This window comes from Amphiura filiformis, chromosome 4, assembly GCF_039555335.1.
Source record: "Amphiura filiformis chromosome 4, Afil_fr2py, whole genome shotgun sequence".
In the NCBI taxonomy this organism is placed as follows: domain Eukaryota; kingdom Metazoa; phylum Echinodermata; class Ophiuroidea; order Amphilepidida; family Amphiuridae; genus Amphiura; species Amphiura filiformis.
This window is the reverse complement of record NC_092631.1, coordinates 82484419-82507689: the sequence shown is the minus strand read 5'-3', so window position 1 is coordinate 82507689 and position 23271 is coordinate 82484419. Positions and strand designations below refer to the sequence as shown.

The 23271-nt window shown below is 37.5% G+C and overlaps 1 protein-coding gene across 1 annotated transcript; it reads right to left on the bottom strand.

The window, feature by feature from the left end:
- Positions 1-300: 300 nt before the first annotated feature.
- LOC140151516 (UDP-glucuronosyltransferase 2A3-like) lies at positions 301-14036 on the bottom strand. The gene is made up of 4 exons (XM_072173883.1): positions 13549-14036; positions 7551-7770; positions 2922-3141; positions 301-1407 (listed from the first exon to the last, which is right to left on the bottom strand). The coding sequence occupies exons 1-4, from the start codon at positions 13954-13956 to the stop codon at positions 1119-1121; spliced, it is 1137 nt and encodes a 378-aa protein (XP_072029984.1). The 5' UTR covers positions 13957-14036; the 3' UTR covers positions 301-1118.
- Positions 14037-23271: the final 9235 nt, after the last annotated feature.

Genomic DNA, 23271 nt, shown 5'->3' with positions numbered 1-23271 from the left:
AACAAAAAACCCGACAGTTGCCCTCATTCGAAAACAATCGGGGAAACGAAACATCATGTTACAAGCGCAATGTGGACCACTGGTGGAGGCAGTCTGATGCAGATGACGTGCCAAGCTCACTGACATTTACAGAGGTCAGTGACCAAGCTATTAAACAGGTCGGAACAAATGGCCATGCGTGTCTGTTGATGAACTAGTGGATGCAACCTACTATCTATTGTCTATACCCTTAGTGGTTCAACACCACTAATTATGTATTACACGGGTTTCAATACGTGCTGAATTTTCTCATATTCAGAACTCTCACAGTTATAAATGCCACTAATATCAGTTGAAACTATATGATTTAGATGCCAAATGATCAAAAACTCAACATAGGTTGACCTGAGACTTTTCTTGTTTGAACGCACTGAACCTTAGACACCTTAAAATGGCAGTGCGCCCTCGAAGCTGAAAGTTACAATATGGTAGGGCGAATATTTACTAAAAACCGAAGCCGTGCGTATGAATTTTGTTAGATCTCCAACAAAAATGTCATATAATGAGAGAAAACATACCATTTTGAAGCATCAAACCCTAAAAAGTACCTTTTTGGCTATATAACTTGATCAATTTCAGCGATTTTAATGCAGTCTTTTCAGATGCCATGCAAACAAATAGTTACTCGTCGTATTTCCATGTATCGCCCAGGCCTATTAGTGGTATGTAACCTAGTCGGATGTCCCTCGGCCCATTATGTGTCTCAAAACTATTCAACAGGTCGAAACAAAATGGCCATGCGTGACCTTTGAAGAAGAAGAGGATTCAAGCTACCATCATGGCGATGTCTGCCATGAAGATATCGGGGCGATGACACAGTGTAGCTTTGATGAGACAGATGAATTGAACAGAGCGAGTATTTTAAGATTAGGGTCAATATTTTCAATCTTTATGGTCCCTTAAAATGAATGATCTCTTGACAGTATATGACATATAATTTTGCTATATTTTTCGATAACATTTTTGAAATACCTAAATTTATGTTGATGACGCTTTGAAATACCTAATTTATTTTGATGACATTTGTGAAGAGAAGATTTGGCAACATGACTCGGACATTATCAAGGACAATTATTAATTTACTCTTCTTTTTGTTTGTTACTTGCCTTGCTGCACCCGAATAAACATCTACACAATAAAATGCTTATATAGATTGCTAAAGAAATTACAATGATCGCAATAAGTGCTATAAAAGCTATGACATCCAGTAAATTGTATTGAATAGAATTGAGATCGAATGCCGATGTACGTAAATGCGACATTCCTCCATGTCGGACGACTTTCTCCATCCAATAAACAACGCGTTGAGGGGCAGGTAGAGGCTCGTCGTGAAAGATGGCTGATATGCGAGACATGTTGGTTTGGTAACTGGAGGAAAAAACACAAGAAATAATGTTATTGGCCTATTGACATGGAAGTTTTATCCATATTATTACCGTCATCGTCGATATCGTATCATTAAAATCATCAAATGAATATTCAATTGCATAATAACGACGATGTAAGTGGTAATACATCAGCCAGATTTGGACCAAAATCTGACGTCACTGTCTCGAGGAAGCACAAAAGACTATAGAATGGGTTTTTTTTAAATAGTATGGTTATTCCCTGGACTGTCACTACACACGACAGGGTGTTCATGTACCGACGACTAGTAATATACAGTCGCGACCGTCGGTTCATGAATTCCGGCCCCACACAGCGACTACGTCGGGTATATAATTATATTGTACAGACTAAACCAATACACGTGTATCTGCACGTGTATTGATTCGATATTCAGACGATATACCCACTTGAAATCCCCTGGCTCGCTCCACTGACCAAAGTTATGGACAGATATGGGAGTTGTTTTTGCTGTTATTTGTCACTTACATATCAGGGAGGTACGAACATTTGCAGATGCCCCAACTACTCAGTTTTTAGCCTACATGTAAATATATACATTATTCGTGATTGACAGCAGGTACAAAAAATATCCGTCAAGTGGTTTAGCTTAAATGCCCTTCGGAAGAGAGCGGTTCACAAGTGAGTGATAGTCACTAAAAGTTGCACTCGATTTACACAGGGAATTTTGCAGGCTATGCGTGTCCTTCCTTACTAAAACACCAAAGTGCGAATATTTCCAAACATCTAAATTAGCTAAAAATTTCGGACATGTTACAAAACTATATATCTAGAATTCAAGAGAGTACAAACAATATTGGCCGGTTATTTTTCATACAGTGACGTTATAGGCAATGCCCTATACCTATAACATACACTGTTTGTAGAGGTCACGCGTCAATGGTGAGAGCACTGTGTATTGTGTATAGGAAAATAAACATTAAGTACAGTATGCACAGAGGTCAAACTGGTTTTAAAATGGTCCGATTTCATTGAAACTGGTCTCAAATTACACTCCTTAACATAAGAAATCCAAAACACATTCAATTTAAGTGCATGTACAAACATAACATCTGACCAAAATATTTTATCTGATTCTGAGGTTATAAATTTCTCAAATAAATCTGTGCATTTCAAAAATGTGGCATCTGTGGATGAGATATTTGACATTTGACCTTATTTACTTTATAACTCCTGAACTAAACACCCTAGTGCAATATGACAATTTTATTCCTATCAATGTGAAGAACAATTTGAAGTATATTACAGCATGATAGAACAGATATTTCAAAACATGTCCCCATTATGACCTTCGACCCTCGTGGGAAGTATAGGGGCATAGAAAAAAATGGAACCAATTCTAGTTGTATCCTTTGAGGTGTAAGGATGCCAAAATAACATTAGTTCCACCAATGTAGGAACACTAGATGCTAACCCATAAATCACCCAATTGCGCCCTGTACTACAAGGAATACAAATAATGTAAATAAACTAACCTTTTGTCAGTAACAATGGTTTCCACAGCTTCAATTAGTTTGTCACTGGTCAATGTAAATAGCTCCAATTGTAAACCAACTCCTTTTACTTCAAGTCGTTTAGCGTTATCCCATTGGTCGACCAGAATAGGTATACATATGAGAGGAACAGCGTGATGTATTGCTTCAAAAACACCGTTGAGTCCACAGTGATAGATCATTGCAATGGTTTTTGAATGACCTGTGCATTTATAAAATAAGGGCAACATTCAACGATCATTTTCTACGTCAACATTGGCGGAGAGCTGCTAAGTATGTTATGCCGGGTACCCCCATTTACTGAATCCTATATATATATAATATATATACTATATATTATATATTATATATATTATATTATATATATTATATTATATATTATATATTATATTATATATATTATATTATTATTATTATTATTATTATTATTATTATTATTATTATTATTATTATTATATATTATTATTATTATATATTATATATTATTATATATATTATATATACACATGTATACCGGTTGTTTGTTGCATCAAGTACCAGATTTCAACAACCGGCAATCTTATTTGAGAGAACTCATTAAACTCATGTTCTATGTAGGTGCATCCATCTAGTAAAGAAGTTATGAGGAGAAGTATAAAGCAAAGTTAAGTAGATTTAGTATAATTTTGCATGGTCTATCAATGGGAAAATACCCCCAAATATACAGTGCAACAGAGCATAAATGCCCAAAACTGAATTTTGGACAGATTGACACATAATTTAAAATCTAGATTAAAGTGAAAGATGTCACTTACAACATATTTTTTATCAAACTCTGATCTTTAATAAGGTTGCAAAATTTGACACGTTTTCGTTCATTTTCATATAATTAGCATAATAAAAAGAAATGTATGAAAAAAATGAATTTTTTTTTTCGTCAAATGTAAATATGTTATAAAAATCAAACTTACGGGAAAGATTGACTCTTGTCAAATCCTACAATTCTGTCAGAGAGAAATTGCATATTTGTATTTTTTTTTAAATTCATGGACATAATATTGATTAATTAATTTGCGATAATAAATATTTTTTATGATTTACCATAATTCCAAACATGTCAAGCAATATGTCAAATTAAAGCTAATGAAATGCTTTATAGATTTGTCAGAGCACATTTTGCAAAATGCATTTAGTATTTTAGTTACAAAATTCCAAACATTCTATTCCAATTGTTGGCTATACACGCACAGGAGCTGTTCTTTTAAAATCCGCGCCTAATCAATAATGAGTCTTTCATCCTATTGTCAAAGTACTGTGTTCCCTGCAGCATTATGGAATGACCAGGTCCTTGAGTGTGATGGTTTTGTAGCAGATGACAGTGCTCATTCAAGCCTATCAAGGCCATTAAGTAGCAACTTGCTGAATGGCTGGGCATTATCAGCTATCAAATAGATGCATTATGCAGCTGCCAATCACAGTAGAGGTTTGATAACATTTTGTTAAAAACCCAAAAGTGATATAAGGACAAAACTGTGCATGTTGGTACTTGATTGTTAGGATTCTTATATGTTGAAAATCCCATGTAGTATTTTTTATGTGTAGTGTATATTGTTCATAAATTATATAGCTTTTAAATTTTGGGCATTAATGCTCTGTTGCACTGTAGTAACTTGACAAAATTGGTGGCGTACATCAGGATGGAAAGTATTAAATTTTGGGCATTAATGCTCTGTTGCACTGTAGTAACTTGACAAAATTGGTGGCGTACATCAGGATGGAAAGTATTAACAAGAGAAATAATTTGCAGCACCATATAAAATAATTGTCTGTCCACACAAGATGGTGGCACCCAGTGCAAACAAACCGCCTTCTCTACTCTTATTACCGAAACATCCCATATTAGCCAAGCGCTTCGCCTTCGTCGGCATAGAACTTGATCAGTTCCCTCTGATTGCGATATCCAAACAAGAGAGGCGGGTAGCGCCGACATCGAGGCGCGTTAGTGAGGTTGCTTCTTGATATGGTAGTATAACAGACCTCACAATTGCTGGTGTATTTATGGGTAGTGGCAGAGGCTCTTTACTAGAGCTATCGCCGGCATTGCTCAGACAACAAAGACTGATCAAGCTAACAAGGTTCCGAGGGCAGGGCCGAGGCTTTGGAGTACACCAAGAAGAACAAAAGAAGTTTCTAGTTTTGTGTTTAGGGTGGTAACTTGACGGAACAAATAGGCTGGTACATCCCAAAAAAACGCTACTGCAACTTCCTACCAGAACCAAACTTAGCACATATGTTACTTGGGATAATACAAACAATTTTTTTCTTAAATCCAAGTTGGCGCCCCAAATCACCAGTGTACAAGAAATCATTATAAAAACTTGTTCTGGCATCTTCATGTGAAGCAAATGTTTGAATATTCACCTAAAATGAATCCAGTAGATGTAAGCAAAATACACAAACTTCATTCATTCAAGTTTGATCACTTTTTGAACCTTAAAAACTTCAAAATGGCTGCCATTTGTACTGTACAGGTTACAAATCATTAAAAACACATATTTTGACATCTTATACATTATGTGATAGAAATGACACCACTTTCAACCTTATATGTATGAGCAAAATATACAAACTGATTAATTTATACTATATTCACAAAATGTCAGCTTTCTTGTGCGATATACGTGAGCAAATGTTATGAAATCCTAATTTGTCTTACACTTATATTCTGCATGTTCTTTATTCCTCATTTTTTTCCTGCTTAGTTCGTTCTACATGAATGTATGAAAGAGGGTGGGGGGGGGGTGTTTGTATGTATGTAATTGTATTTTATTAGACAAATTAAGAAATTTAGGCTAAGGTTCAAATGTGTTGTTTTGCTGTGATTGTATTGTTGTATTTTGAATGAAATAAAGATTGATTGATTTGATTTGATTTGATTTGATTTTCAACCAATGTCTCATCACTTGACTGTGAATCTTGTCAGCATATTTGATGAAAGAATAATAAAAGTAAAGGTTTTAATATTGTGAGACCAAATGATCAAAACGTTATCAATATAATTATCTGTGAGTGGCTTGAAGTTGGCCTCATTAAAGAGTTTCTCTTCAACCCAGCCCATTAAGATGATCGCGTAAGAAGGGGGAAAAATTGACAACAATTATAATCACTGATAGTTGGGGATGTAAGAGGGCCTAGTTTGAAAAACTTTACACCCCTCTGCGATTTAATGATACCTTTGTTTTTAAGTGCTAAAGTTCCTTGAATAAATTCATCAGGTTTATCCATAACAAGAATCTCATCACATCAAGACCAGTCAAAAAGGTTTCTTAAGTGCTTAAGGGATCTAAAATGAGCGTTTATTGCGTTTCGACAGTATTTTTTGTGAGACATGAGAGCACCTCGGACCTATCGAATTGCATTCTGAATACGAAGCATGTCTTTCTGATATCAAATAATTTTCATTTTTGAAAATCACAATATAATACAAATTTTATGACAAATTATAAAAATTTGATATTTTTCAAATTTTGATATATAACAGTCCTCGAAGTAAATTATATAAATCTAATGATATATTCTTAAAGTGTATGTAGCAGGGAGGAAAAGCCGACGGTCAATTGAAAATTTTGACCTTTCATATTGAAGATATGGAAAGACCTAATTTTTTTTTGTTTTGGGGAAAAAATCCATATCTTCAATACGAAAGGTCAAAATTTTCAATTGATCGTCGGCTTTTCATCCCACCTACATACATACACTTTAAGTATAAATCATCAGATTTATAAAGTTGACTTCAAGTACTGTTAAATATCAAAAATATCAATTTTGAATGATTTGCCATAAAATGTGTATTAAATTGCGAATTTCAAAAATCAAAATTATTTGATATCAGAATGACATTCTTCGTATTCAGAATGCAATTCGATATGTCTGATGTGCTCTGATGTCCCAAAATAAATACTGTCCAAACGTTCATACCCCAGCCCTTAAGGTTGGTCTTTTGGGCCTCATAACTGCTACATTATTGGTCAAAAGAATTTAAAAGTAATAGTATACATTTTCAGAATGGCAAAGATTTCATAAATTTTTGGGCCAAGAATTTTTTTTATTTTTCTAAATTCTATAAAATATCTAGGAATCGGTTTTTTTCAATTTAAAAAAACAACAACCAAATTTGAGACATTTGCACCAAAAATGGTCAAAAAATGTCTAATTAAAATAATAATAATAATAATAAACCGGTTCCTAGATATTTTTTAGTTTTTTTTAGTTTTCTAGTTTTTAAAAGTTAATACAAAACAATTTGACCCCCGATTTGACATGTTCGTAAAATGAAATAGTGACTAGAAGCCTTGTAAGTAATGGTTAACACATGGGAGAAGAGAAATTACTTTAAGACGAGAAGGTACTTTGGTGTGGTTCTTAACCAAATTTGGAAACATGTCAAGTCTAGTAAAAAATAAGTATCATACTATATTGTAATATTGTTTGAAAATGTAACTGTTTGTAAGGTCATTACATGTAATATTATGTGGTTGTACTTGTAGTGTGGAATTCTCATTAGCGTTGTATCTCATATCCACCAGGAGAGTATAACTTTGTATTGAGTTTATACCATCATCTTTTTCTTACCAAGGATATCATTTTGAGGCAGCCATTTTGACATCTTCACGTTTGGCGGTATAAAGCTTGGCGCTTGACCAGCCGATTTCCAGATGACTTTCTGGGGTAATTTGGCAAATGCGTGAGCAAACATATCTGCCATCTCTGTCTCCATTGTGTTGACATAAGAACCCATTGAAAAGATGATAACACCAGCATCTCCAGAACTCTGCATAAAATCTTCTAAATCCTGTGGACAAAGAAAATCAGAGTTGAAAACACATGATTTTAATCAAACTGTGTAGATCATTCATCTGGGTATGTTGAAATTAAGATTTAATTTAAATCTGGTCAACCAGACATACCTATTTTGACGGACGAACCGACGTTCCGACTGAAACCTTCAGTCTTCAGCTGGGTTGTTATCCACCAGTCTTTAGTGCATCCCAAGGACAAACAGCCCAAGGGGAGGATCAGTGGAGTGGTCTATGGGGTCCGCTGTTCTGAAGAGCAAGCCTGTCAAGACTCTTACATAGGAGAAACCGCCCAACCTCTTCACAATCGCATGTTACAACATCGCAGAGCCAGCTCAAGTGGAAACGACTCATCAGTGTTCTTACATCTGACAGCCACCGGACACCATTATGACACCAAGGATGTCCGAATCCTAGATCGCGAGCATCGTAGGTTTGAGCGTGGAGTGATAGAGGCAATCTGGGTGAGGGCTGAGCAACCATCCCTCAACCGCGGTGGAGACGTCCGGGCCAAACTATCACACGGCTGGGACAGGATCATAAAGGACATTCCTCGTCGATTGTCATCAATACCGGAAGTGTCCGGTACTCAAGGTCATTTGCATCACAACCCAGCTGAAGACTGAAGGTTTCAGTCGCAACGTCGGTTCGTCCGTCAAAATAGGTATGTCTGGTTGACCAGATTTAAATTAAATCTTAATAATACGATTTTAATATTAATCTATAACAGACACGTTAAAACAAATGCCATGATTAAATGAATTGTACCTTTATCGGTTTTACATGTGTCTCTTTTTCCACATTTCTGATAATAAATATCAAACAGTCATAATTGGCGGTCATTTCAAATCATCCCCAAGTCAACGAGGTTCAGGAATGTCGTCTCATTGTTAATTGTTGATTATACATACCTAGACAAAATACAATGCTTTGTTATCCACCACTTGAACAAGATTTAGCCAAAGCAAACAAAGACAAGAACTATTCTATAGAAATAGGTAGAAGCTTATTATCCTCTTCAGCAATAGATTATTGATTGGTTTAAACAGTGTTTGATGAGATTCTTGTCGCACCGAATTGAGATAGCCCCACGCACATTTTACACTGTAACTCAGAATACAATTTGCCGAGTTTACGGCTCATTCGTAGTGTCCACTCACATTTGACCTTTGACCTCGGGTGACCCGACGTTGACCTTTTCATGTTCTTCTCATATCAATAATAAACACCAAGTTTAAGCCCAATCAGGCAAATTGTAGAGTGTGACCTCATTTGACATTTGACCTCAGGTAACCTCAAGTTGACCTTTTCATCGGACCTCATAATTGTTGGTGTATTTATGGGTAGTGGTAGAGGCTCTTTACTAGAGTTTGAGTCCCGTACCCCTTACAGATGTCCAGAAAATGCATTTAGGAAATTTGACCTGTATGTGATCTTTGACCTGAACCCTGCAAGATGTTCACCTGGTCATGAGATTTGTTGCCACTGAGTTTGAGCCCCATGTCCAGGGAATGCATTTCTACATACATACATACATACATACAAAAGTACATTTAATATAGCGCTGTTACATCAAGATCAAAGCGCAGTATGAACCAGTGAAAAACGGCAATAAGAGAAAATGGCAAATATATATTATACAATACAAGCAAAAACATTATTCATCATTTGGATACAAGTGTGTTTTCAGACATTTTTTGAACATGGAGAGTGTGTCACAGTTTCTGATTTCAGCTGGTAAGTTGTTCCAGATGTGCGGAGCGATATATGTAAAAGTCCGGTTATGAGCAGATATGAGTGTTTTAGTAGGAGTGCGTTCGGATAGCCGGGTGATGTCAGAAGCTGAACGAAGACTAGCTCGTAGCGGCTGGTACAGAGTCAGGCAAGATGCTAAATAGTCGGGCGCAGCTCCATGGAGGCACTTATAGACGAGTACAATGATCTTAAATGTTATACGGTCTTTGACAGGTAGCCAGTGCAGTTGTTGTAAGCACGGCGTGGCATGGTCAAATTTCAGCGCACCACAAATTAACTTCGCAGACCAGTTTTGTATGCGTTGGAGCCGTTTGATGTCAGTTTTGTTGGAGCCAAGTAATAAAGCATTACCGTAATCGAGTCTTGATAGAACTAGAGCCCGGATGACAGAGTGACAAGAATCAAAGTCAAGATATTTGCGAATGCGCGATATATTTCTGAGTTGATAGTTGAGACTGGTGCAGAGACTTGTGATATGAGAAGACATTGTCATTGAAGTGTCAAAGACAACTCCCAGATTACGGACATTCTCAGAAGGTGTTATTGTCTTACCGCAAACTTGCAAGGATACAGGAGGCATCTTGCACTTGAGATGTTCAGGAACAGCAACAAAAAACTCTGTCTTCTCTTCATTGAGCTTGAGCATGTTCTTCGTCATCCATGACTTGATGTCAAAAATGCACGAAGAGAGCTGCGAGAGCGAAGTTGTGATGGATTGTGGGTCACATGGATTGAATGGCAAATACAGTTGTATGTCATCAGCATACGTATGGAATTGCAGTCTGTGCTGCCGTACTATGCGACCAATGGGAACAGAGTAGATGGTGAATGACTGTGGGCCCACGATCGACCCCTGAGGTAGGCCATACTTCAAAACATGAGAGTTGGAGAACACCCCATCAATACAAACACATGATGTTCTCTCCGACAGGTAAGATTTATACCATTCCAGCGCAGTCCCTGTTACACCGATGTCATGGTGAAGGCGATCAAGCAAGATTGAGTGGCTCACAGTGTCAAACGCTGCGCTTAAGTCCAAAAGGACTAGGAATACACCTCTGCGCTGAGAAACATGCTGCATGATGTCGTCTTTAACTTTCAGCAGGGCCGACTCAGTACTGTGTGAAGTCCTGTAAGCCGACTGTAAGGGTTCACGTAGATTTTCTCTGGTCATGTAATCATTGATGTTATTGACAGCATGTTTTCGATGACTTTCGACACAAATGGTATGTTTGATACTGGGCGATAGTTTCTTAACTCGTTGGGGTCCAGCGATTGTTTTTTGATAATTGGAGCAACGACAGCGTGCTTCAATGAGGATGGGAACACTCCAGAGCTGAGAGATGTATTGACAACCTCGGTGATCATTGGAACAAACATTGATGGGTTTTGTTTTATGAACCATGTTGGCAACGGGTCCAGAAGACAAGTTTTTGATGGTGCTTTGTTGATATGAGCTAAGATTTCTTCTTCACTCACTGGGTTGAATTCATGAAAACTACAATCAACAGGTGAGGACGGAGCTACATCACTAGCAACATTGGCATTCTCAAGTTCTTTTTCAATGCCTTCGTAGATTATGTTGACTTTATCAGTAAAGAAGGTGGCAAAGTCATTACTGAGATCTTGTGCAGATTCATGTGCAGGCAGTATTTTTGTGCCTTTACCGAGGAGGGAATTTACTTTCTTGAACATTGTCTTAGAGTCAGCTTGTTCAAATTCCGATCTGTAATGCTCCTTTTTGGCTTTGTCTATCATTTCATTAACCAGCTTTCTTTGGTCAATGTAGATCTGACGGTGAATTTCAAGGCCGGTTGTCCTCCATTTACGCTCGTATTTGCGGCGGAGGCGACGGGCAACATGGATATCAGTATTGTACCAAGGCTGATGTGGTCTATTGGTACGAGATCGGACAGTGGTAGGAGCATGCTTATCAAGAGTGTTCTTTATGGTGTTATTGTAGAGTTCAACAAGATCATTGACAGTGTCACTTTGAGAATCAAAGTCAGAGATAAGATCATCATGGAAGGATTTGAGATCAATATCTTTGAAATTGCGTGTGACAAACTCGGTTTTCTGATATTTTGGCTTTGACATTGCGATCAAGCAATAAACAACATGATGGTCAGAAAGCATTGATTCTTGGATGCAGTCCTTGATGAGATTGTCTTCAGGACGTGAGATAACAAGATCTAATGTATTCCCAGATCGATGTGTTGGGAATGTAACGTGTTGCTCAAAACCTGAATTGCCGAGTGTAGTCATAAAATTGGACACATCTGATTTTGTCGGGTTATTAACGTGTATGTTGAAGTCACCCACCAATACAACTTTACGGTTGAGAGTGTTCACAAAGCCTCCTATGAAAGTATCAAATTCATCCAAGAAAGTGGATGTTTTGAAGCCATTGACTGGGGATGGATAGGGCCTGTACACAGCAATGAAATACACGCTTTTACTTATGTTGGTAAAGCATGCGTGCTCAAAGGTGGTGAAGTGATGACCTGTAGGAATGAGCTGTAATTTCAGGTCATCTTTAAATAAAGCCCCAATACCTCCACCATAGTTTTCTGAATTGCGTGGTACACTTATGAAGGAGTAACCTGCAGGCGTTAGATCTGCTATGACGACGGGATCGGACTCATTTAGCCATGTTTCCGTGAGAATCGTGAAGTCGATGTCGTGCTCGAGCATAAAGTCCAAATACATTGTGACTTTGTTACGGATGGACCGTGCATTCCAAACGCAGAAGGATAGATCATGTTTTGCGTCAATGGAAGCAGAATGTGATGAGTTTGATTGTAACACAGAATGTACAGTAGCTGGTAATTTCTTCTTTTTTCCCCTTCTGGTTGGCTTGTGTGAATTAATACCAAGTGACTTGATATTATTCCAAACGGCTTGATCAAGTCTAGTAGAGTTACCACTATTACATGATAAGATATCACTCCTACTATAACACATTGTGATTGTCCTGTAGCTAATTAGTCCATCAATAGGATGAGTACTCTGAAGTGGATTAATCTGATCAATACATGGGTTCAGTGTACAGTCAAGAGGATTAGACTGATCAATCCATAGGTATCCAATTGAAATAGATGACACCACAAGCAATGATATCCAAACACTGTGTATAAATATGGTGGTCATGGGCTACAGTAGGGAGGATGATGTAGAAAAACAATTTCTAAAATTTAACCTCTGCATGACCTTTGACCTGACCCCTGCAAAATGTTCCACTGGTCATGAGATTTATTGTCACCGAGTTTGAGCCCCATACCCCTTACAGATGTCCAGATAATGCAATTTTAAAATGTTACCCCCTTAATGACCTTTGACCCCAATTCTGTGTACAAGTTATAGGCGTGTGGTATAGCCAACGCATATGTGCAAATGACATCATTGTGCTATTTAATATTTGACAGACGAAGCATTTTTACTGGAAAATCACATTTTTGACCATAATACTTTTCGGTTGACCTTTGACCCCGAGTGACATTTGTGCCCCCCACCCAATGGTGATTGTGACCAAATACGGTCAAACTGGCCTAAAGCATATGGCTACGATGGCTCGTTGAAATGTTGACAGAAGAAAGACAGAAAGAAAGAACTAGATATGTCGCCGCGAGCATGCACTGCCGCCAGGTATTTGTGAAGGTATTTTGTTTAACACCGGAAGTGACCCATTAATCACCTTTGACCCCGCAAAAATATTACGTATAAACTGGGTAACCACAATTCTTGTGTGAACATACCGTTACTGTCTTGTGTTTTCCTTAGCTAATAAAATTTGTGTGGGTATTTCGATTTATACCGGAACTGACCCCTTAATGACCTTTGACCCCAAATTTGTGTACACCTCATAGACACTGTTTAATAACAATGCATGTGTGCAAGTGGTGTCACTGTCATACGTAATTTTTGGGAGAAGAAGCATTTTAAAGGTATTTCGTATACCGGAAGTGATCCCTTAATAACCAAATACTAAGTATGTGATTAGTGTATGTGAGCTGACTTACTTTAGGTAGTTGTTTTGGAGTAGTCGCTGATAGTCCACCGACGGATACAACATTAGGTTGATAAGCTCGAGGAAAATCTAACGTAAAATGGCTAAACACAAACACAATCTCAGCATGGGTTACACATTCCAACGTAGACATCTCCGGTTTGATGTTATATTTGTGTTTCAACTCATCAAAACCTTTGAAAGGTGTATCTACCATCATCCATTGAATGCCTGAAAAAATTGTATTTTTGACTCGCTGCAGAAATGTCATTCTATCTGAAAATCCCGTTGGCATCTCTGGATTAACGGCTGGGTTAACGGGGTTGGCATTCAGTCGAAGTAACATAGAAGGAGGTATATAGGGAATAACAGAAACAAACGGTACATCAAGATGCTGTGCTAACAGCACGGGACAAGCCATCACAGCGTGTACAAACACCAAATCAAACTGCTCCTGTTCAAGTTTTTTAACAAGCTGTTGGTCGGCAAATAAGTCATCGCAGATTTATCAATCGAGGCATAACTTTTATCATCTCAAAGTACTCTCCTTTGAAAGCGTGCCCTGTCATACTTTTCTGAATATCACTAAACAATGACACAGTTGCTGATGATTTGAAGCTTTCTAAAGTGTACTTATCATTCGTCTGCATACGTTTTCTCACGTTGTCTGTAAAATCCTCGGCTACAATAAGAGTCACTGTGTGGTTACGTTCAAGCATTGCTGTAGCTGCTGCTGTCAGGGCAATGGTATGGCTTCCTGTTTCTGGTGGGAAAACTATCAAATAATTATCTGCAAGTGCCAAAACTAGTACGTTTAGAAAGACAAAGATTGCAGAGAACAACCCCATGGTTGCCACTTTTGGTTGCCCAAATGCTACACTTCCAAACTATTTGGAACTTACTACTTGGAACTCACACCTTTAACGTTGTGTAAGAATTATGTGTTTTCACGTACTGTCTGTTAAACATACACATGTGCTCTAGACCGCAACGAAAATACGTTTGCTGACGGAAATCCGCCAAAAGAACACATAGAGGGCAAAAGTCAAAAGCCAGCTGTGTGTAAAATCTTACAATTGCATTTTCTGGACATCTGTATGGGGCTCAAACTCAGTGACAACAAATCTCGTGACCAATAAGGGTGTCCAAGACTAAGCAAAACTTTACTCGCCAAACGCGCAAACAATCAACTAGTGAACAGTCAAAATCAGCCATAGCAGATCACGCTGTGCAACAAAACCACATCATTAATTGGGACAATGCGAAAATCCTTTGCAAAGAGTGTGACCCCAACTCAAGACACATAAAGGAATTCATCTGGATCAGGAAAAGAGGAGCCACGTTTATGATCCTCTACTGGCTGATACACCATCTACGGTTAGGATCCGGCAAACCGGAAGTGGTGAGGATCTACCATCATCATTCTGAAGATGCCTATCGACCAGGATAGAAAATCCCAAACCCATAGCGCCATGTACTATATCTTCATTTTTTTAAAAGATACAATACAAAACATTATTGATGAGATTCATCAGGATCGTTTAAAAGTCAATTAATTAAATGAGGTTCTGGTTACAGATCCAAAAAATTGAAGTACTCACTCGAAATATTTCAGTTCCAATCAGGAACCTTGTACACTCTGCAATGACTGTAAGTGGTGTTTCTAGATGTCAGCAGTCCTAGGTGGCTGTGATGACGTCGCCACTTTTGTAGGTTGCCGTTTTGAGATGATTTGGTCGTAGATTCTGTCCAGTTTGCATGCCCCCTCGAATTGTGTAATTGACGTCTTGCGAACAAGCGCCACATACTGGGTTTGGACAAATCCTACTATTATAACATAATACTTAGCTCGTTAATATCATTAGATATTTTATCATCAACATTCTCCGCGTTCTGGACCGCGAAAGTGACTGGCGCGTAGCCATTCACATCAAGAGACGAAACTGCAACCTGAACCGGGACCAGGGCCGGCACATCCTCCCTCTCAGCTATGACAACATCGTCAAGTCATGTGACGACCACGGAATAAACCAGTGGCTCCGAAGGCTTGTGGATGTAAAACCGCAGGCTACCACATCTCTGAATAATATAGTCGTGAGACGTAAGTTAAAATGTTCTTATAAACTATCAACAATCTCATTACGATTGTATTAAATCTACATATCGATATACATACCTGTTGAATCTATTAAATTCTCAGTGTTTGCACAACATACAAACTACAAGGAGACCATGTTGTACACTGCACATGGAGACATCTGACCAAGGCTTTGTAGAGATCAAATGGCCTCAGTTGATAGAGCGGATCTGCATATCTAAGGCAAAGTTTCGAGATTTAAAATCGAACCTGGACAAGTACTTGGATCTTTTAGCTGGTTGAAAGATATTATTATATAATCGGATCATGAATAACACAACGGCATCGCTATATAATGTAACGACGGATTACATAATTTCATGTACCTATGCAATTGTGACTTGTCTTATTGTTGCTGGTAACTCACTTTGTCTTATCGTCCTGAAGAAGGCAAAATATTTAAGATCATCTACCAGAGTGTTGTTAGCGTCTCTTACCTGTGCAGATTTGGGAGTAGGAGTTTTTGTTGGTTTGCCACATATTTTGATGCATTTATTAGAAAATGAAAGCCAAGAGCTCTGCTTAGCAATACTTGCCGCTCAGATATTAAGCGCTACAGCACTGTCTTTACTGCTGGTTAATTTTGAACGATATATAGCCGTTGTATACCCATTAAAGTACGCACAAATAGTAAGATAATAGCAAGTACACGAGATAAAGAAAATAATCACAGTATTTGTGAAACAATTCAAAATCTGATTTTTGGTCGTATTGTACATGTCTCTATTGGTGTTATGGTATTTACTGTACTGCCAATATTTATAATGTTATTAATTTATTGTCGGATTATAAACATAGTAAAAATGAATCTAAAGACAGAAAAACAGTATCAGACGCCATATGGATACCGCCGTCAGAACAGAAAATATGACCACAAAGCAGTGAAAACATTTCTGCTTGTGACGTTCGTCTCTGCTTGTACAATGATACCACTTTATTCTATCACATATTATACTTATTTTATTGGGAATTGTGATTACCCTTATGTTATTGCATTTGTTCATTGTATTGCTTTAAGTAACCATTGGCTAAATATTCCTATTTATACCATGAGAGATCAGTCGTTCAGAAAGACAGCGTTAAAATTGCTAAACCTGTTGCAAAAAGAGGGAAGTGTGAAATATGATGTATACCGTTCAGTAGCATGATTATGATGATGCACGAGCTACTTCCCAACAAACACAAAAACGTTTTAAACAGGTTATATTTTGGGTTTGGGTTTAGGTAAAAATGTTTTAATAACACTAAATGTCGGGTTACATAAAGGTCATGAAAACGTTTTAAAACGTTTTGTATGAAACACACTACAAAAATAAAATTTTTAAAATGTTTTCAAAATGTTATTGTAGAATATATTTTGCAAAATTACCCTTTTATACCCTTTATAACCCGACATTTAAATGTTTTCTGGTAACCTTAAACCTTTTGTCGAAAACGTTTTGTGTTTGCTGGGTATTAGAACGCATAAGGGTTAAAAGAAAAAAAAAGTCAGTGCAAAAATAACCCCGTTATTTCAAGAGATTTCAAGACTTTGTATGTTTGAGCCAGCTTGTCATCACACTGCACAGATACCATGTGGCATGATGAGGTCTGCGGAGATGAATGCAGTGGAGCCATGCAGGTTATCACCACACTGGACAGATTCCTTGGGATGAGGCGGTTTATCGTACTTTTTGAAATGATTTTAAAGAGGTAATAAAAATGTTAAATTATTAAACAAGGTGGTATCATGTTTGCACGTGACACGGTATCTGAGAGAAGAATTTCTGATCGTATTATATCACCTCTAATATTGCATTTTCTTTCCTCGGTAAGATAATTAATTGCTTAAAAGAGCCATTAGAAATGTGGACACTTCCAACAGTTCGTGTTTCTTGTTAAGTTCTCCATAGGCAATCGTCATCCAATTTACGGCCATATCAATCATTTTCAGACGTAGAGAAAGGACATGGATCGTTCTGAAAAATAAAATCCGTAAGCTGTATGCAGATTGAAATATAATTATGCTTCATGTAGCTCTGATTAACTGCCCACGAAGTTTCCATCATTCGTATAATTATTAACCATTTACTCATTCATTTTGAAAGACCTCTTACAGAAATATACAAAGAAACACGCTTATATAGGTCTGATCATTGGCATCAACGCATAGGAGCACCAAACGACGGTCTTACATGTGTGTTTAAATGGGAATGTAACTGAGATAACACTATGAACAATACGACCAATACTGTACACTTCACGCTTGTGTATCAAGTCATCTTTTCGAGTATATATGGAATCTTATCAATTCTTATTATCGGGGAAATACTTTGTGTCTTCTTATTCTTAAACAAAGTAGACACGTTAAGCATTCTACTAGAGTCTTTCTGACATCTCTAACTTACGCTGACTTATTCATTGGATTGTTTTACACATTGCCGCATTTTCTACGAGTAGCACTCAGATTCGATAAACTTTTGTCACCATCAGTCGTAGGATGGATTTGCTTTGGAAGTAATGCAGTAAAAAACTGTTCTTGTATTGCATCGGTTATATGTTTAATTTGCGTGAATTTAGACAGATACATAGCCATTGAATTTCCATTGAGATATACAAAACTTATTACAACACGGAGAGCACGTGGGCTTGTACTTTGTTTGTGGACTGTAAATATCACTTTCGTTATATTGAGTACAACATTGATTTTAGTTACAAAAAACTACAGATTAGATACCTCTGGGTGTAGTATGCTGAGTGATGACCAGTCAATCGCCAAAATGTCGTTATCTCTTATCTTCTTTTCTGCATTGCCTTGTTTAATTATAGTGACAATATATGCGCGAATTGTTATCATTGCACATCGCCATAAGGTTATGCAGAGGAGGCTCCAAGGCGGTGATTGTATTGGACCTAAGATGTCCAATCGACGTAATAATCATATAGCACTGAAAACATTTTTATTAGTAGCAACTGTATCTTCATTTACCTGGATACCCCTGTATACCTATCTCTTTGTTTCACATTTGTATCCAAATATTTTCATGGTGTATATTGAGTTGATTGTTTATGTCATATATTTATGTAATAGTTGGATTAATATCTTAATTTATACGGTTAAGGATCGACGATTCAGACAGTCAGCTTGGGTGATTCTGAGCGTCGGCAGAAATCGTAATGAACGCAATCGTCAAATATAATAGGTACATCGAGAATATCTTTATTACGGTCTTTGCAAAACATATAATAAGCTGTAGTAATAATCAATTATTATGAGGTTTGATTACTATCAAGCACAAGTAGTCATAACATTTAGTCATAACTCGCCCAAACACACTCTATGTGATACGTGTACTTTCAGTTAAGTTAGCAGTCAAGAGTAATAGTACAATCAGTAACTGTATTTCTACCTAAATCTGATTTTACTACACAAAAAATGTGTTGATATGTTGTTGAAAAGCTTTGAAAATCGCAGCACCTGTTATTCTTTAGCATTCATAGTGCCTACTGCCTTGCAGTGGCGGCGCCAGGAATTTTTTCCGGGGGGCATTGAGGGGGGCAAAGTGAATTTCGGGGGGGGGGTGGGCAAAATAAACAAATTTTGCGCAAAATTACCGCAAAAAGGTGAAATTTTCGTAATCTTCGGTTTTTACTGGGGGATGGGGGAAACAGAGTGACAGGGTTCTGAATGTCATGCCCCCCCCCCCGTGGCGCCGCCACTGCTGCCTTGGGCAGTGTACTTCGGTTATACGCTTTTAAAAATACGCACGTGACTCATGGGCACGGCATACCAAGACCAGCAAGCGTGACCAAATCCTCATGCACTGACCACTATACAGAAAAGGATAGGAACTCTGCAGATAAATATCATCAGATTTACGTAGTAATTGAATAGCAAAATTATTACAAATGGGTGATTCCGAATTTGTAATATGTTATCAAAAACAACAGTTTGAAAGTATTTGACGACGGAAAAGATATTCAACGACGGAAACGTTTACAATATAATCACAAAGTTGAACAGAATAGATTTTGCTGCACAGCAGTCTCATGTTGTTCCGCCTTTGCATTCAAATGTATAGAAAGACCACCCGCTATGTAGAAGATCACTTCGAGACTTACTGTCTTCTAGCTGTAATGGCAGCGCGGAAGTGGTCACGTGCGTATAAAAGCGCATTTAGAAATATATTAACCGAACTACACTGTTGGCAGTAGCTCCAAACCTACCCTGTGCGGCCGTTTTTCAAACAATCCCCTGAATAATATTGATTGCCAAGTACCCTTAAACTCCAGCTTAGGTAGAATTATTATTAAATTTCAAGTGCAAGTCCCATTAGGTGACAAATGTACCGTTTCCGTAGCATATCCTGCTTCGAAACTAGCGTCGGTTCCATAAAAGAAAACAATTTGGTAAAAGCCTAACCATTTGCTTAAAAGCAAAAATCTGCTTAAAGCTGCATGCAAAATATATCTTCTTATTGCCCGCTAAATAATCAAAACAAATATATTTTGATTGGATCAATTTTAAAATGCTAGCTGCGAGACTATTGTAGCTGACCTGTACTTATTGATACACTCACTGACCGGTGTTATTTCATAGAATTTTATACACGCCGAGAGGCATAGTATACATGTACAATGACGTACGCTAAAGCCCGGTGTCAAGGTTCATAGTATTGAAAATTACAAATGTGCAATTCAATTCACAAGCATGCCTATACTGGGCAGTGAAATAGTGTAACGCTGTCTTCAACTTTGCATTCACAAATAGCGGGTTAACTTTAAAGAACGCATTGCATTGGAAGCGTTCATATTTTGTAGGCATTTCCTATTCGCATAATGGAGTTGTGTACTGTCATCATCGTTTTGACATTTCTATGTACTGGTACTGTGTCAAACGCAGACAACTATTTAGTCGTAATGCCGCCCGCACCTGGAAGCCACACTGTGGTAGTTGCCTCTGTAGCTACCGCGCTACTTGAAAATAAGCATAATGTCACACTACTAGTAGCAGAGACATACGAAGGCGATATAAGAAAAATGATGCCGAAAGAAGCCATTTACGGTGTAGAATCGTATCACACCTCACGCATATCACCAGATGGAATGACTGAAACTCTGGCCAATATAACAAGCCATGCACTTGCAGGAAATCATTTACAAGTGTTTAAGCTTATCTCAGACGGCTGGATGACCGCTCGTGGAGTGTGTGAAGATGTTTTTAGTGACCAGGAGCTAATGAAACGACTTTCAACTCAAAAGTTTGATTTGGTTTTTGCACATAGCTATTTTATTTGTTCAGTGCTGGTTGCACAGTATCTTGATGTACGATTTGTATCCATTTTTGTATCAATTCCACCTTCTTCGGTTTTAAGATTTCATGGTCATCCTGTTAAGGCACTTGAAACTTGATTCTGAGTTTAGCGTCCGCCGCCCGCGTTATGAATTTTGTGCCGCGTTTGAGATGTAAAATCTGAAAATAATTCATTATTGTGCAAATTGCTACTAAACCAGCAAGAAAATTTGTTCTGAAAATTTTTGAAACCCCTTTCTTTTGTATTTTAAGCCTTCAAAAACTATTAGAAGAATTCATCTAAATATTTGAGCATTGAAAATATACCAATGTTTGACCCTTGCTCTATCCAATTATTTCAATTATACCTTTGGGATATACCAGGGTAGACTAAATTTGAACCGAACCTGACCAAATGTTTTCACCAGCAGTGGCATAGATTTCTTTTTGACATGGGGGGGGGTTGGAAAATTTTCTTAGCGCGCAAATTTTTTGGGCATATTGAAGCTAAATTGGTGAAATATGGTAAAAAATGTAACAAAGGTTTTTTTTAGGTTAAAATGGCCAAATATGAGGTTAATTTCGTCAGAAACTCACAGCTTCAACATTGGGGGGTGATTGTATGGACCATCCCCTAGCAGAATATTGGGGGGATTTATCCCCCCATCCCCCGGGATATACGCCTATGTTCACCAGATGGATTTATGTTGTAAATAATTTAACTAGAAGATACTATTGAAAGACATGTATATTTTTAACAAATTGGTGACGATAATAATTATTTCATAATGTTCTGCATGATTTTGTTATTATTATATAAATGAGTCACCCCCCCCCCCCCATTTTCCCCCATCCTCAAATGTATACGGAGAGGTCAGTGGAAATCGGAGACTTGATTTAAAGTTTGGAAAAACAAAAAGCAAGATATATTTTTATGAATGTTAATGTGTGTTACTGACATTTATATTGGGACCCAAGATACCCAAATAGAATGAACAGAAGCGCATAATAAGCATTGCATTGAGAAAAGGCCGTTTATTATGAATATAATGAAATCTGGAAAATAATGAATAATGAATAATGAAATAGTTGCCTCATTACGAGCTGAAAAAAATGGGACGCTAAACTCAACATCAAGTTTCATTAGCCTAATCCAGCATTGAGTCCAGAATTGCCTACTGGATTTTCAGACCGAATGACATTTCTACAAAGAGTCAAAAACAGCCTGATTTCTGCTCTACAGTGGACAGTTGGATGCGTGCTTTACAATAGCTACGATAGCATCAAACAGAAATATAACATTAAACCAGAAGTTTCAACATCTCGTAGTTTATCCGAAGCAGAGATATTGTTTATATGCAATCATTTTGTTTTTGACTTTCCGCGTGCATACCAGCCTAATCTTGTTCCCATAGGAGGTTTAACTGCATCAAATCCTCGGGCATTATCAGACGTAAGTATCTTATTTAGACATATCTGAGAGGGGGAAATCCTGGGGGGAATTGATCACGCTCTTCTACGACTTACTTTAAGGGGTTCGAGCGACCTTTTTTTTTTAAGTCGAACTCCTTCTGAAATCACCAAATCAACACCAAATATCAGTTATATCACGTGTGAGAAATGCCGTAATTCACTATTTTATCCATTTTATATTAATGATAAATGTCGCACACAAACCTTGCTGGAATGAGTAAAAAAATGCAGACTAGACAGTATGCAGGGGGACAAAAAACAGCAAATGTAGGCATAAGAAGTAGGCAAAGTTCGATAGCCAAAAATTGCCAGTTCCAAGGCCAACAGAAGTGCTAAACCTGCAAAAACAACAAGGAGCAATGAAATACAAAAGTTCACTAGAACGAGTGCAATATAAACAGACACGCTAAACCAAACGACCAGTGTAGGCACAAAAACAGGCAAAGTTCGATGGCCAAAAATTGCCAATTCCAGAGCCCACAAAAGTGTCAGGAAGACAGTACAAAAGTACACTAAAGTGATGAAAATCACTGTGCACATAGCAGTCAAACAAAACCAAACAGACAACCCCCCCAAAAAAAAAAACCCCGACGTTTCGAGCAGATTAACTGCTCTTCTTGAGGGACAGACGACAAAATATAAAATCAAATGTTTGATTTTATATTTTTCAAATTGGTTTCACCTGAGTATCATTGTGACCAAATATGAACTTGATACTAAATGATAGGACTAATATTTCAAAAAATCACTTCCACCTCGCAAGCTTTACCTTAAGCCCTTCAGATGGCTTAAATTGAAGCTGACATTAGGAAATATATTGAAAATTATGTAAAAGGACAAAAAACGTTGCTCTT